The sequence below is a fragment of the Salarias fasciatus genome, chromosome 23, assembly GCF_902148845.1.
Source record: "Salarias fasciatus chromosome 23, fSalaFa1.1, whole genome shotgun sequence".
Taxonomy (NCBI): domain Eukaryota; kingdom Metazoa; phylum Chordata; class Actinopteri; order Blenniiformes; family Blenniidae; genus Salarias; species Salarias fasciatus.
In genome coordinates, this window is record NC_043766.1 from 19,112,778 (window position 1) to 19,123,492 (window position 10,715).

General features: G+C 41.0%; 1 protein-coding gene across 1 annotated transcript; it reads left to right on the forward strand.

The window, feature by feature from the left end:
* Positions 1 to 7,444: 7,444 nt before the first annotated feature.
* On the forward strand, positions 7,445 to 9,682 carry LOC115381692 (C2 calcium-dependent domain-containing protein 4C). The gene is made up of 2 exons (XM_030083252.1): positions 7,445 to 7,473; positions 8,361 to 9,682. Exon 2 carries the CDS (start codon positions 8,410 to 8,412, stop codon positions 9,661 to 9,663), a length of 1,254 nt encoding a protein of 417 aa, XP_029939112.1. The 5' UTR covers positions 7,445 to 7,473; positions 8,361 to 8,409; the 3' UTR covers positions 9,664 to 9,682.
* The last annotated feature ends 1,033 nt before the right edge of the window (positions 9,683 to 10,715 follow it).

The window sequence follows — 10,715 nt, forward strand, 5'->3', positions numbered from 1 at the left end:
GTTTGTGTGTTCTGTCTGAAAACATGGCAGCCTTATTGAATTTTGCATTTCTGATGCTCTCTTACAGGCTCAGAAGTGACATGAGTGAATGAAACTCAGGGTTTGCTCTGAGAGGTACGACACTCCTCTTTACTTTCACATTCATTGTAGTGTTTTTTGTTTTCCAAAGTGCATGATGAGATCTGTACCCAGTAGTCACCCCTGACAGGGTGGTGTTGACTGTAAAGGATTTTCTGATGCTGACTTTTTGTTTGTCAGAAAGTCTGAGTTAAAGAATCAACTTTAAAGAGCACATGTTTCCCCCCTCCCCTCCTCTCTGCTTTCACCTTTTTGAAGTTGAATAACAAGTTTAGAAGAAACTGAAGGTAAGAATTTGCTCCAAATTTTGTGAGATTTGTTGATACAGCTTTGCCGTGTTTCTCTGAAGTGTTGAATACAATTTTATAAACATCTGTAAATAATGCTTCACTGCAGTGGGGCAGTAAAACAAAAGTCGTCATGATGTTATGGCTGACAGGTGGGTTAAGATCAGGATGAAATTTAAGGACTAATTATCTTGAATAGTTTGTTAATTGTTGCTCAGTTATTTCTGGTTACCCACTTTCAACATGAGAACTGGCTTTTCTGTTTTAATGTAATCATGTGTGACTCTGAGTCAGAGTGAGCTGGTTATACAGTGCTGATACAGCAAAAGTTAGTAGAGACCTCGGATCTTTATAATTTAATTCACTCATGCTGCATTAAATGCAATGAAACATATCCTGTGTTGTCTTTTTTTTTTTTTTTTTTGCTTTGTGGAGGAACTGGAAAGAAGCTTTTAAATCATATATATATATATATATATATATATATATATATATATATATATATATATATATATATATATGAGCAATGTAGCAAAGTAAAAAAACAAAATTAAGCAGTTTTTCAAAACCTTTTTTGAGTTTATTGTTCTGGTTTGTTGTTTTCAAACCACAGAAATTAATACATGATGAAATATGTATCCAACAGTGACAATCAGGAGATTACTTTCAACTGGAACAATTTGACATTTGACCTGTAAATAATCTGAACACTTTTTGGTTTCTGATTTTCTTGGACTTGTACCGCTAGAGGGCAGCAACAGCTCATCTGTGGTTCCACTCAACTGTCTTTCAGTCGTGTTCACTGTTCAGAGAGATTCGTGAGTTTGGTTAATTATTCCAAAGCGACCCACAGGAGGCACGTCCTTCTCTGCTTAGCAATTTAAGAAACATCCTAGGTTTGTTATAAACGCGCAAGCATTTTTTTTTTTTTTTATAAGTAACCACTTAATTTTGAAACAGGTAAATGCAAACACTGCTTCACAGATAACTGCTAAACAAATCTGAAAATGAATATGAATGATTCCAAAACACCAGTTTAAGGTAAATGGATTCAGGATGCCACACAAGCTCTGACAGGAGTATAATTTTGTTGTTTGAGTTTTTTTTTCTTTTTTTTTTTTCTTTTCAGTGTTTCATTCAGGCTGTTTCATCTTCTCATGTCTTTGTCACATCTGCAGTCAGGTTGCAAATTGATACCCAGGTTTTTCTGGCCTTTATTAAATGAGGACACTTTCTTACTCTGAAGCAATTTTCCCACCTCATTTTATGCTGTCAAAATAAGTCATTTCCACTTCACCCGCTGGATCTGTGGCTTTTTAAGTGGGGCTGGATAATTAATGTTCCCGAGGCTGCCACAATAAGAAACTAGATTTAATGTGATGTTCAGTATTAGGTTCCACTCAAATATGCTCAGTGTGGATTTGCTTTTTAAAATATTGGTTGGTGATGTGGTGCTGATGAGCTCCTGTTCCTGCTTTTCATAAGTCCTGCTCTTTTATGTCTTTGCATGTTCTGTCTGATGTTGGCGATTCAAATAGTGGGTTTTTTTTAAGCAGTGAAGATAGGTAAAAGTATGACAATGGAAAAATGAAGAAAAGAAGAAAAGTTTCTGTTTCACATACACCAATTTCCCCGCTGTCTGTGCCACTTGAATATATAAGCCATCCATATTCATATATGAATTTCCACAAAAAAAACCAAAACTAAACAAAACAAAAAAAAAAACATCAGATCAGCACTGTGTGTACTATAAATGGTCACGATAATTTGATCATCTTTCTTCAGCTTCTGCCTGCAGTTTTATTTTTGCAAAATTTCCCATCTCCTAAATTACTCCATCTGTCTCACCTCCACACAAAGGCTAAACCTTCTTTGCTGCTCAGTCCATCACATTTGTGTCCTGCAGTCACAGACTAGACATTTTGCCCTGAGTGTTTTCAGTCGAAGTGCCAGTTCAGTAGACCAGAAAAGGAAGACATTTCAATGATCCAGTCATTTGCTGGAATTGCTTCTTCTGTGGTTTCTGCTGGTGTTTGCTCAAGGCTTGTGTATGAAATGATACCTGTTGGCTAATTCTGCAACTGATGAAGCCATCTGCTGATCACAGCCAGAATTTTACAACCTGCGGTCACCCCATCGAGTCATACAAACCATGTTTGGTGTGGTTTTCAAGTGGGAATGACTTCTAAATACTTTGAGATAAAGATAAAATAAAACTCTCCATTTGCCGCACATGGTTTTATTTTACTTTCATTTTTCTTTTTCTAATGACTTTTTGCCTGAATTTTTCACTCTTGAAGAGAAATTGAATAACAGTGCCAGATTTTTGTTTTAATTGCTCCTCTTTTGTATGCAGGATCCATTTGCGTTTCAAGCATAAAAGGCTTAAAAGACCTAAATAGCATCACAGACATGAAGAGCAGAGAGACTATACATCCATGAGGTGCTCTCAGCTCTCCTTTTGTCATTTGCAAACAAACTATTTGCAACACGGGAGACTGGTGCTAAAGCAGGAACAAGCTCTGCATCCTGAGTCCTATTCATAGGAAGTTTTCAGCTGGAAAATAAGAAAAAAACTGCAAAAACATTTTTGTATGTCCCATCAAATTAACTGAATAAACTGCAATGTTCATGCAACCTTTACTTGTTTCTTTGTCTTTCCTTAAAAAAAAAAAAAAGTAGAATCTCTCCTCTAATCTACCCTTTGTCTTTGTCCTAGTCAAATGTATTGCTGTTTTGTTAATGCAGATTGCTAACTGTATGTAAAAGATTTATATTGTGGTGTTCTTCAACTTAAAGAGAAATTGAGTTATATGAGTCATTTATAGTCATTTAATCACAGGTATACCAAAAATAATACAATAAATAACCTAAACCCCACCAATATACCACTGTATTTAGGTGTTTCCCAAACTGGTAAGTTGCAATGCATATAGTCACCCTGATTAGAGGCTGAAAATGTCAATCAAATTCGGAGTCTGTCTCCACTTCTTTGAAGTGTTCGCACAAATTTAAACAGTATGAAATCACACTCCAGGTGACGAACAACACCTCAGATCCAGCACCTCTTTAAATTGAATGAATATTTGCTGTTGATGGGGAGGTGAGTGAATCCGAACCCTCGGGGGCCAGCAGCAAACTCCTGCGATGGAAGAGAGAGATGAAGCACTGTGAGATGAAAGGGGGATGAGTTAATTGATGTAGAGTTGGTCTATGTGTCAGTGTATGAGACGTCTCCAAGGCAACAGAGGTTTTTTGGCAGGTAGGAACAGGTTGACAGGGAGGCAGAAAGGCAGATGGCAACAATGAGAGAACACGGGATAAAAATGAACCTTGTGTGTCAAACCTGTATTTCTGGCCTGTTTGACTGTAATTGGGTTACCACGTACATTTAGAGCAAAGGCACACACAGTGCTGACGGGGGGAGCGTAATCTAGAGGTACATTGGGCCGCCTGCTGAGCTTTTATGCGTCTCCGGCTCAGCTTCGTCACCGTGTACCAGCCCCAACTTGTCTTTCCTGTCTTTCCAGGAAGGCAATCGGATGTCAGCAGGGAAGATGTCACGACACAGCTTATAATCACTTTCACAGTTTTGTTCTTCAAATTATGGCCCCCGTCATTCCCCCTCCTGTTATCCCTGCAGTCACTGCCGATGTGTTGTAACATCTTTGCATCCACAGAAGTGAGCCGCTCTGACTCAGACCTGTACTGTTGCACATGGAAGTACACCTTGGTACAATTTTTCAGTGTGGTTCCTTCTGTTATTGACTAATTCTATTGAGGTTATTCTATTGTATTGATTTAAAAAGTCTGATTTTAACATAGTGTCTATCACCTGGGGGTCAGCGGCGATTATTTTTCTGCACAATGACAGCAAATGCATTTAATTTATGTCATCCAACCATCTTTTATACCACTTTATTGATTTTACGAGTTGTTCAAGGTTAGGAGAGGTTGAGTTATACTCTGGGCAGGTCACCAGTCCGTCACAGCACACAGAGATAGACAGAAACACACTCACCTATTCTTACCTGTGGTCTCAATGGAGATGTGATACACCTCATACTCATGTTATTGGACTGTGGTACTGGACTCGGAGCATCTGGAAACAATCTTCCAGATACACAGAGAACATGCAGACTCCGTACAGAGAGGACCCTGAGGCAGGGCTGTGTGGGGGGCTGTTTCAGGCGAGACTATCAACCACGACTGTGGAGTTGTGACGATGACATCCACAATATGACACTGAATAACTGAACTCTGGTTATATTTATTCATTTAGCTCCTCTCTCATAATAGCTTTTATTCCATGCTTATAATAATAATAATGAATTTTGAATAGCAAAAGTGATCTTTAGTTCAAATCTGAAATACAGATTTAAACTGGAAGGAGTTCAATATTTTAGTTTAATGCCAGTTGAGCCTGGATTCCTGTTTTTTTTTTTTTTTTTTTTTCACAGGACAGATGGCAGAATGCGGGGGTTTCAATGTGCCTCTGCAATCTATACGGTGCTGTAAGTGGCTCTTTTCACAGGCTGATCACATCAGGCAATTACATCTGGGAGGACCTCTGAAGGCAAGATGTGTAATTATCTCCACCTCTCTCTGATGGCTGATATGGTTTATATGATGTGGTCCTCATCACGTCAGGCTGAAATGTTCTGGTCACGTGGAAGGATTATGCTCTTCAGAAGATCCAACACCTCACATATATGTGTAGACAAACATGGATCAATCTGGATATAGATTGGTAAATAACAAAAAGAAACACAAAAAGAAAACACACATGGACAACACACCACCACAATGATTTCTTAAAGCTTTAAGCCTGAAGCTCATTGCAGACAGACTGTATGTGTTACATTTCACTCCTAATATCTCTGACTCCTAATATCTCTGCTAATCTTGACTCCTAGAGCATGTCAAATTAATTTGTATTTGTGAATTATTCTTTGTGAGTTATTTTCACTAATATTTGATCCACTTCCTATTCATTTGGCATCTGGCTCATTTGTATGCATGTATTATAAAAGTTGTGCTCATTTAATTTGTATGTTGTGTTTGCTGGATTTGGTTTGTTAAAGACCTGTAAATGTTCCAGCCCTCACCCGTCATTTAGGTGAACCTGCCAGCTGGACCTTCAAGAGCACGTTTTGCACATACTCTCCCACCATGAGAGCGGTATACGCCATTTACGAAGTGTTAAAAAAAGGAGTTATGCAGTTCTTTTTCTGTAGATCTTTTTTTTCTGTGACCCCTTGCTCTCTCACCTTGGAGAGAATATAATTATCACAAGAGGTTAAATGTGATTACAAAGACCATGTTTGTATTGATTTGTAGTGACCTCTGAAGGGAGAAATGAGCTTAAACCATTCCAGGGAAATGTTTCCCACATCCTGGCAGACATGAGCTCCTTACCGCAGCTGCCAAACATTTTGGTTCCACCCATTTGTGTTATCTCCTGTCTTTAGACTTGTTGCTGTCATATTTGACTTTCTTCAATCAAAACTCTGTTTTGTTTGTACAAGTTCACAATAAACTGTGGCATCACACTCCTCAGTAATTGATATTTGATCTGATCATCTGCAACCTAAACACCTATTCTGCGTCTGTTCACTACGACTGTTAGTTCAAAGACTTTTTAGAGCAGCCATGTGCTTCCACCTAAAACCAGAGCCGTGCTGTTATTGCTGAAACAGCGTGGCCCTACCAGTCAACAGGTTACAAGGCATGCGGCTAAAAACCAGGCGATCTGGAGGAGCTTTTTGTCCTTCAGATCAATGAAGTCAGTGGTGCCCATCCTATTTTAGACAAATGTATTTGTTGCCATAGCGAAGTTTCCAGGGAAACCATTCAGATGGTTTAAAACTGAAGAAAACACACTCTCTCACACGCACGCACACACACACACACACACACACACACACACACACACACACACACACACACACACACACACACACACACGAAGCGAACTAAAAAAAGCCTTCTTGCAAATTGACTTGGACCAGGCAGTTTACAGGTGCCTATCACCCGTGATGTTGTTCATTCAGCTGCTTTCTCATGGTGGAAGGATCGGACTTGTGATTTTCCAGAACATTCTGACTCTAAGTGCTGTGTTAAAATCTCAGCTCTAACCCTTTAAATCAGGCCTAAGTAGTTTTCCAATTCCTTCTCTTCACTTCTTGAATCATTAATTTTTAAGAATCAGCAGTGCAAATACTTTCTGATCAAATTACAAGGCAGGACATTTAATTTTACTGTTCCTAAAAGTCTTAAAATGGGTTTAAAAGATGAGGATCATCTAGCGGCTATAAGTTAGGGAATAGAAATAATTAATGTCATCAAGTATCATTTGGGTGCTTTCATGAATATTTTACTGAAGTAGGTAATTTTGCTCATACTTAATCTGCGTTGCTAAAATCTTGTTACCAACTTGAAATTCATATTCAAACCTATCAATCTGTTTTTTCTAGAAAAAAATGTTTTATTATTTGAACACAGAAAACTTCTGCTTTATATCCTCATTTGTTATCAAGATTATGTCGTCCATCCTTTCGTCTTTCATCCCTTTATTCAACACGTATTCATCCCTAGGAAATGGTTTTGTTGCATCAAGTTAAGTTATTTTCAATGTCTGCTACTGACAATGCGACTAAAAGCAGTCAAAGACTACACAACTTTCACGTGATTGTTTTAAAAACAACATTTACTTGTACTTGAGTATTTGAGCGGTGGTAACAGTATTGCATGATATAAACGCTATGGCCCTCTTGAAAACAACTGAGGTTTATATAAAACATAGTTATCTTCATAAACTTGGCCAGCTTTTAGATGATGAGCACGCACAGGTCCTGTGTCTCGCACACGCACCCTGGCTGTTTCTAGACGTCTCTGCGGGGAAACACGGAAACACAGAGTTTGATCTCATTGGTCGGCTTCACCTCCGTGCGCCTATAAAACGCGCGACAGACGCTCCGGAGCGGAGACCGTCTGAGCGCAGAGCAGCGGCGCGCCGCGCGCAGCCTTCCCGGGGAAAACCACCTGTTACTGACCGAGCCGCTGCAAAGGAGAGCACGAGGAGCAAGGTCTCTTTTCCCATACTGATGTAAGTATCTCTTCTATGAATAGTTGTGGAACTGAACAGTTACTCTTTAGGCGTTTTAACTTGATTTATGGATATTTTTGGAAGTGAGTGGAGCGCAGAGGGGGAAATATCCCCTCACCTGTTGAAACGACTCACTGGATGTAACTTTCTGCGTTCGGTTTACGGATTTCTAAACGTAATGGAGATGATACTGAAAAAGGATTCTATTCTCAGTAAAATGTTTTTTTTTCAACCATTGAGACTGTTACAAATAAGATCGTGTGATTAAAACAAAGAAATATATTTTGTTGTTATAACCCAGATGTAACAGCTCAGTTAAATGAAGAGAGAAGGAAGTGCATACTTACAAAAAAAAAACTTTTTAATTTTTACAAGATGAACTAGAAATAAAGGAAAGGAAAATTAGATCTTTTTGGTAGTATGTTGTCAGGTTGATGCTATATTCACCTTATAAGTCGATTTTTTGCCTCTTTCTTTTCTCCTCTCCCTCCTCTCTAAAAGAGGACTATTTCATTCCATGAAAAATAGATTTTGTTACATTTTGGTGTACTTAATATCATTTATCAGCTTGAAATATTTTTGGGATTCGTGGTAAATGAGTCTACTCAGTGAAAGCGTCCAGAACCTGGATTGCATTGTTATTGGGGACTTTGTTCCCTTTTGTCTGCTGTGAATTGTTTTGAAGACTCGAGATTTGAATCATCCAGTTAGCGACTGTAACAACTGCCTTCTGTTCAGTCTTAATTCATAAAAATCTTCAGTTTAATCACAGGCAGTATTGTAGCATTACAGCACACAGGTGATATTTTTATCTCACTTCTCCCTGCAGAGTGACTCTTCTCAGATCATTTACTCCCCTCCCCACCCTTGTGTGTCATTAATTGCAGAAACACCTGACTGCATCCAGTCCACACATCCCCACTGTCTGGTAGCATCATGTGGGTTCTTGATAAGATCCGTGGTTCAGTGGAGACTGGCGTGCTGCGACAGACGGAGAATGGAGACAAGAAAGGTGTCCCCTACAGCAATGTCCTCACCCCAGACAAAATCCCAGACTTTTTTATTCCCCCAAAGCTGGTCAGCTGTCCTCCTGAGCCTGAGGTTCCCAATGTGAAGCCCAAAGAGTGCATGCAACCATCCACATCTGAGCAGACCATAGGCAGTGGGAAGAAAATCAGCACTCCTCGAAGCCCACGTCTGGTGGCCAAGATTGCAGGAGACACAAAGAACCTGCTGAGAGCAGCAAACCGACACATTATACAAATCGAAAGTGCAGATGATGTTGTGGCTGGAGACACCAATGCAGACCCGCAGTCACAGACGGCGATGTCTCTGCCCTACGTCCCCAAGACACAGACGTCATATGGCTTTGCAACGTTGAAGGAAAGCCCCCACACGCGCCGCAAAGAGTCCCTGTTTCACTGCGAGCTCACCAGTCCCATCACCTCCCCGAATACGCAGAGGAAGACTACGGGCAAAAGCAGCGAGGCAGGAAACCACTTGAATCCAGCAGACTTCAACACCTCTCACATGAATCCTTACCGATACTTCAGCGGTGGAGAGAGTGACACCTGCTCCTCGGCTGAGTCCTCTCCCTTCAGCTCTCCTCTGCTCTCCCGCTCTGCGTCTCTTCTCAAGATCTTCACACATGAGACGCAGGCCAAAGTGGTGAAGGTCAAGCGGACTTTTGCCCGCCACAGCTCGCTGTCCACGGATGAGTGCAGCTCCGCTGAGCCGAGCCCCAATATTCAGCGCCGGCTACACATCCCCTCCCTGCAAGGCGGCGCCGGCGCTTCTGACCACAGCGTTCATCGGGAGCATACCATCAAACTGCACAAGGGAGGGACGGTGAGGATCAGCGCGAACTACGACTCCAGCACCTCCCGTCTGCTCATCCGCGTCTTTGCGGCAGAAAGTCTTTATGACAAGCACTTTGACATAAAGAGCATCAACTGCTGCGTGTCCGTCTACCTGAACCCCGGCAAGCTGCAGAAGCAGAGGAGCAACATCATCAAGAACAGCCGCAACCCCATCTTCAACGAGGACTTCTTCTTTGACTCCATAAGTTCGATTCAGGTGAAGAACCTGTCTGTGAAGTTCAAGGTTGTGAATAAAGGCACCAGCCTCAAGAGGGACACGCTGCTGGGCGAACGAGAGGTGCCTCTGACAAAGCTGCTTTCAGGGCTGTAAAGCTGCGCGACCCGGAGGTCAAAGGTGCCAAAAAGCAAATTCGGACAGAAGCTGAATATTCCATGTTTACACTGGTTTCTCTTGACCCTGTTTATCCCATTAGTCAAACCCAGTGAATCTATTAAAAAGTGAGTGGAAACTTAGGAATTTTCAATAACAATCATGATTAATTAAAATAAAATAGCTTCAATGCACAATTTAAAAAATATACATTTAAAATATCCTTTGATTCTTGTGGACCGGATATATGGTGGTAACGTTTCTCTTCTCCCAAAAATTCATTCCACTAAGCTGGACTTGACGACAGCAGATGTATTCAACACATGAAAGTTATTCCTTCTCATTTTGTTCTGGATAAATCTCCCTGCCAACTTCCTCAGCCAGGTCGAGTTCAAAGGTGGGACGGCACCTGTGGATCACCCTGCCTCCACGTGTCCTCATCTGCTCTGCACCCTCTGTGGTTTTGTCTCTGACAGAAATCCACACCAGTACAGGATGTTATTCTAACATCAGCGTCACCATGTGCTGGCCACGCACACGCTTCTGTCAGTCGCCCTGTCTTTTGAAGCGGTGCAACGTCCGGATGTGTAAAAGATGCTTTGAACCCAGTCGACGTGACTCACCTCCGACATGGGAGCGCGAGGGACAGAGGAGCCGCCGCATTAGCATGGACATAAAACAAAATTACAATTATAATGAGACTGATTATGGCAGCAAGATGGAATCTGGTTAAACATGAACTGAAAACTGCTGATAGAAATATCTGTCCTGTACAAAAGGATGGTTGTAATTTTGTAGACTGGTTCTCTGTGACATTCAGTTGTTTACTCCCCAAATTCCACCGCATGAAACCTTGAGCTCTGTCTCTCTTCTTCATCAACGCCTTTCTGACACATTATCAAGTTTGCCAGTCAATGGTGTCATGTGAAATCACCAGTCAAATGTGAATTTTAATGCCTGTACATATCATGGACCCACCAGCATGGCAGCTCTGTCACTATTAGTGTGTGTGTGTGTGTGTGTGTGTGTGTGTGTGTGTGTGTGTGTGTGTG

Coding starts and splice junctions, on each gene's coding strand:
- LOC115381692 (XM_030083252.1), top strand. CDS start 8,410: ATGTGGGTTCTTGATAAGATCCGTGGTTCAGTGGAGACTGGCGTGCTG.